Below are 6322 nucleotides of genomic sequence, written 5' to 3' on the forward strand. Positions count from 1 at the left end.
AAGTAATTAGATCTGCAAACGATAGTGCAATTAGTAGAAACAATTAAAATCTTAAGAACGTGTCATACACTTAGAATATCTAATGCGTATTTTTCATCACAAAAGGAAAATCTGTACATTAATTTTGATTTAAGGATATTTCCATAAAATTTAATTTTCCCACAGTGAATTTTTTTCAACATTAATGTGTAAATAATACAGTTTTTTCGACTGCATACTATTGTCACAATCAAACATGAAATATAGCGAAATAAAAGCTTAGACAGTATATGCCACTAAGTGACGAGCACCCGCTAAGCAAACAAGAAGGTCGAGAAAAGACAAATCCAGTTGCATTTACGATGCCGGCGTGAAGTATAATACATATAGTAGTATCAAATGATAACGCAAGTTTGCTCATTGAAGACGCTGTTCTTAATAGTGTAATACAATGTTTGTCTATGTTTAATTACTGTTAACTTAACAGAATATGTTAAGAATACACATTTTACAAGACTGTTTATGGATAATACCATTCCATATATACGTTAAGATGGGAGTCACTTAGTGGCTAGTTTTCCTTTATTTAGGTTATTCTGAAACGTATTAAGTAACCGGACACTATTCCCTTAAAATATCCATGCCTCTTTCTAAATTCTGTATGTTCCAACCATTACTACTATTTGCTTCACTGATGGATCTGAAATGCCTTCATGTACACTGTATTTAAACTTTTAGTATCAACTTCATCCTGTTCAATACTCAATTTTTGACTTTGTCCTCTCTGAGTTTCACCATAAAAACCATGCAATTTTCGAGTCATTGATCATTGTCATTGTGAAAACTAACAATAAAAGACAACACACACACATGATTCTGAATCAGATTTAATAGTTCAACCACTAAGTAAAACCTCTACTTTCATATTACATAACGATGTAGATAGGCTTATCAACAATTGTTTTCTTTTACATAAATACAGACTTTGTCGTTTGGTCTAAATGTTCATTTATCCTGATACTCTTTTGCAGGAGCAATATGTTGGAACTAAGAGCTGATCAAATGTCAGTTGCCGTCGTATTGTATCATATACAAGAACAGTTCTAACAGTGTCCTCTAATACACATAATCCGTCACATTTCCTCTTTCCTCTGAAATACATGTAGGAATTATATCACCACGTGTACACTATACCACAACACAGCATACATTTAGTTGTGTTTATGAAATGAAGTTCTATTAAAAGCAATATTAACATACGGCAACTGAATATATACTAATAATATAACAAATGACTTATCATTATGGTTGTTGTTGTAGTGATAGAATATCATTTAAAATTTTGTTAAAATGTACACTTGTTAGAATATTAGATTACAGAACGTCGCTGGTTTTACTCAGAAATATTGCACGGAAGAGCATCTGAGGTCTTTCACCTAAATTATTATATAAAAAGTTGCACGCAACATAGTTGTACAGCAGACCATCACCTTTTGTAATACATAATTTAAAATAACATCAAGGTTCTGATTGTGGCGCTGTAATTAAACAATTTTTTTTTATTTTCTCATCATTTTCAGTTTTACATGTACCCGTATAAAAACATAAATGGAAATACATTTTACATACTAGTTTATAGTAGTTTGATATGGCATTATACGACTCATTTAGGCGCCTTTTTACGAAAACATAGTGTCCAAGATCAATTTAAAACGTAAAACTAAATAGATATATTTCAAAATAGACAAAATCTTCTTCAAACCAACACTTACATGCATTTAGCTTGTGTTATATACTGATACTTTGGTTGCGGAGCACTTGTAAGATGAACAATATGGCGTGTCTGTCCGAAGATATTTTGCATTGTATATTGTATGTGTGTACTCTGTTTTCTGGAAAAGAAAGTTATTTTATCAATGAATCACTTGTGTCGTAGAACTGTATTCGACACTCAGAACCCGATTGACTTCGTTTAAATCATCTTAAAACATTTAACTGAGCATATTTGTATACTGACAAACAAAACATTAAAATACAATTTTTTTATTGTTATACTTTATTTCGATTCATGTTTTACTGATTTGGAAAGTAATTAATTCTCATATAGCAAGATTTACTCATCAGTGTGGGGAATATGTTTAAAAGTCATCTAGAAAGCAATGGGCTGGCTAGTTGCTTATTTCTAACTACGTGAGACATTTTTCCTCCTAACCAGGGCATCATGTGTTCCAGCCCTACACATGTTTATTCTTACAAACATTTTTTATAATCTAGATACTTACAAAGTAATATAAGTTTTATTTAAGCATGATTACATACGTAACACAGCATGAGTCACCATCACCCTGGGATCCATCAATCTGTCCTAAATTTTTTATACCTTCCTTATACAGAATATAATCTCTATCTATGTCAAACATGAATTGTTGTAAAAACAGCTCGTATTCTGTCATGAACAACCCTTTGTACATTTGGTGTACCTCAGATAAACTGAAATGATGAAACGCAATGACCAAGTGTTCTAATTTACATTTCTATAAATGTTTTCCTGTAATAAATACATGTTTGAAACTAGGCATAAATCAATTTATCACACACCCGTGCCGATTTTGCGACTCCGTAAAAATGGTATTGCACGGCCGTGCATATATTTTGACGTGAAATATCATGCTCGCCAGAGGCTCGCATAATATATTTTTGTTCAACTTGTTCAATAAATTCAGTATTGAACTTACACTCATTCAATATCCTATATATACTACCAGTTAATCTAAAACAATGTACGTATAGCTCATGTTATCCTATTTGTATACTAATTAATATTTTGTAGACATATTTTGTAAAAAAGAAACAAAACAAAAGACATTGCAATATTATAAAGTTGCATAATTATCATTTAGAGTTTTATTCTATCAAACATTTTTTTAAGACGTCATTGAAATTGAAATGAATTGGATCCAAACTCCCGCATGAAATAAGTTTTGTAGGGTAGTGTATTTTTATTGAGTTTCATATTGCTTTATTTTATACCTTTAGAAATATGCACTAATTTGGCTTTTCATAGAACGGCGGCTTTAGTAAGAAAGAAAACGCAAATTGGGAGAGTTCGGTAATTGTTGTATAACTTTCAATCGTTTAAATAAATCTTTTAAAAGAAGTAGTCGGATATAACTTAAGTAAACAGTCGCTTTGAACCAGCTGTTATCAGGACGAACATGCTTTGATTTCGCACTTAAAGTGATAAGTTACTTCCACGAAAGGATTATTAATCGTTCAAATTAATCTCTTTCCTTGCCCACCGATTTTGATAATAACCTTGATTAATTAATAGGAATTTGAGGGCGGCTTTAGTGGGATTTTAATTATTAGATATTTTCCATGAAAGGGGTAGAAAAATATGTCTTCATTTCATCGTTTGGTACTATAATAAATCGATCAAATAACTTATTAAAACATTTATTACTGTAATAAAATTGTACCTTAATCGATTGTTAGTGCAAACGGTGTATTAATAGAGGTCACAAGACATTAGGCTAAACAAAAATAATAATGTAGTGTATACTAGTATCTGTTACATTAAAGAAAAAAAAGACACGAAAAATCTCAAATGACAAATTTGTATATAAAACTGTTCCATTACAATGACTTTTCTGGTGATATAAACTAAACAACAGGGATACCATAATTAATGTGAGACACCTTGAAAAACGAATTTATATAGAATGTAGATAACGACAAAACAGTTGATTTTGTATGATTTTGTTTTGATATTTTCATTTTTTTCATGAAAAATTAATTTCATGGTATATATAAACAAATTATAAAATATCAAAAGTCGAATTATAACCTAAGGAGGTCGTACTCGTTTTAATCGGCTGCTTAATAAGTTTATGACAAGGAGGAATTGTATCACCAATTTGATTTTCTGTATATTAAAATGATTTGTATTTCTTTTTTTCAATTTTATTTTTTCGTTTTTACCGAAGTTTACAATTATTGACAAAGAACGTAATTCTTAATTGATCTGAAAATTTGCTAACAAGTTCTTCATTCCGACCATTATCAAATGTTACACAAACCTAGTAAAATGTCTCAAATCCCGTCATGTCATAAAACCTCAGCGAGGATTTAGATAAAAAAAAAACACTACAAAACACTAGATATCAATCAATTTAATAATTAAAACCTAGGAGAATAACGGCGATTTTGACTTTTTGGCTCTTGGTGAAATTTTTCATTGAAATTATAACCACACTAATAGTCGGAAGCAGAGATAACCACGACATTAACCTAAAAGTGCATGGATAGCTGAAAGGAAAGTAAATAGCTTAGTTACTCATATCTTCCCGGTCAGTCAATGTTAATTACAAAGATAACAAATAACTGGTGTACTATAGAAGTGCCAAACGACATTAAAATACCTGTATGATTCACACCATATGTCTGTGCAGTCTTTTTCTATCTCCTTCTCTCCATCTGTATCCATATTTATAACATCAATGCCCTGATTACCATCACCAGTGGGTAGGCAATAAACTCTAAAAACTATTAAATAACAAGCAAATAAAATAATATGCATATTTCTTATTTTTGCTTGACACTATTGTCTTTAATATCAAAAACTTTATTTTTTGATACAAACCAACTATATAGTAAATGAATTAAATCATCTTCTTAATTATTATATGTGATAAAATCAGATAAAGTAGTTAGTATCCGGAAACAATTTTCAAATGTTTATGAACGTGACATATAGACTTGATTAACTTGTTGAGAAAAAAAAACAAACAAAGTAAACAAACATTTATCATGAAGTGACCAAGCTCGTGCAACTTTTGGCCAGCAAGCGGTAACTGTAACGGTAACCCATGCAATCAGTGCTGACCAAGATCAGAAAGTACATCTATGCAGTCTGATCAATGTCGTCCCTGTTTGCTATTTAGTCAATAAATGCTTTTTAAATTTTTGCTACAAATGGTGAAAGGTTTTTGTCCAGATTGAAAGATAGTCAAGTCCGGTGGCAAAGGTTAATGACCGTGGGTTTTATACAATATCAACCAGCAGGCGTAAGACATTATATTAATACGTCCTTTTTGAAATTTAGTTTAAAAATGTAAATTATTGATTAAAAGTACGAGTTCAAAAATACCATTTTCTGTATGTTTTAATACATCTCTGCCTAATATTGGTAAAATCTTAAATAAATATTGGGATCTATTATTTTTATCTGATTAGAAAGCGTTAAAAATGTGCATACCAAGTTCAAAACTATTTTAGCTTATAGACGTCATAAAATATTCGAGATTATCTTATGAGAAGTGCTTTACTTGATCGCACATTTTATCTAGCCAATGTTTACGCAGTAGATGTTCACATTGTAAAAATATAATTGTTGGTTCACAATTTCATAGCATTACAGGTCGTTCTTTTGATTTACACAATGAAGTTAACTGTGCTATGCGTGATGTAATTTACCTCATCACATGTAAAGGCTGTAATAAGCAATACGTAGGCCAAACTAATCAAAATGTATCTTGCAGAATGAATAAACATAGATTTGATATAAGAAATTGTAATGTAAATCCAGTTTCACATTTTTGCGATCCATTTTGGATCACCCGAAAATAAGTGTTCATTGTCAGATTTTTCATTTTTGCCGATAGAAATTACAGATAACAACATGGACCGGTTATGTAAAGAGTCCTTTTGGATTCATAAATAAAATACTGTACTATGATTCCAAATGGACTTAACAATAAAGTATTTTTGACATGAATATTAATATGTTTGCCTATTATCTTATTTTTATTAACACTGTCTAATAGACATCTGTATCACTATTGATCCATTTTAATTCATATACCAGCTTTATTTATAACATAAATATTTGTTTCTACATGTTAGATCATATTTTTGCCGCTAAACGCCGTAACGTTTTTCGCGCGATTTACGCATGCTCCGTTATGACGTCGCTTCCGGTAATTTTATTATGTTTTGCACTGATGAAGGCATATAGCCGAAACTTATGCAATAAATAATTACTGAACATTCGTGTTTGTGTGGCTTGTCTGTTTAAATTATTGATTGTAACTTCTCTTAAAATATTTACTTCAAATTGAACACGAATCATAACACTAGCCCTGCAAACTGTTGGTCTTACAAATCAAATGCTAAAATATCAACTTTCACATTACAATAAATAACAAGGTTTATTCCTCTTGCGTCAATATTTTATGAATAATATCACCCTCTAACATGGTTTTTCCTTAGTTTTTTCTCTTACTTCTTTATTTCTTCAGGGATTTACTTCAGACTTCAAATTAATGATCATTTAACACCCTTT

General features: G+C 30.5%; 1 protein-coding gene across 1 annotated transcript; it reads right to left on the bottom strand.

The window, feature by feature from the left end:
• Positions 1 to 850: 850 nt before the first annotated feature.
• Positions 851 to 4671, bottom strand: LOC132718692 (uncharacterized). The gene is made up of 4 exons (XM_060702407.1): positions 4401 to 4671; positions 2299 to 2469; positions 1752 to 1871; positions 851 to 1130 (listed from the first exon to the last, which is right to left on the bottom strand). The coding sequence occupies exons 1-4, from the start codon at positions 4556 to 4558 to the stop codon at positions 989 to 991; spliced, it is 591 nt and encodes a 196-aa protein (XP_060558390.1). The 5' UTR covers positions 4559 to 4671; the 3' UTR covers positions 851 to 988.
• Between the last annotated feature and the right edge of the window lie 1651 nt (positions 4672 to 6322).

Source organism: Ruditapes philippinarum, unplaced genomic scaffold (genome assembly GCF_026571515.1).
Source record: "Ruditapes philippinarum isolate M1 unplaced genomic scaffold, ASM2657151v2 ctg941_1_1_1_1, whole genome shotgun sequence".
Lineage (NCBI taxonomy): Eukaryota > Metazoa > Mollusca > Bivalvia > Venerida > Veneridae > Ruditapes > Ruditapes philippinarum.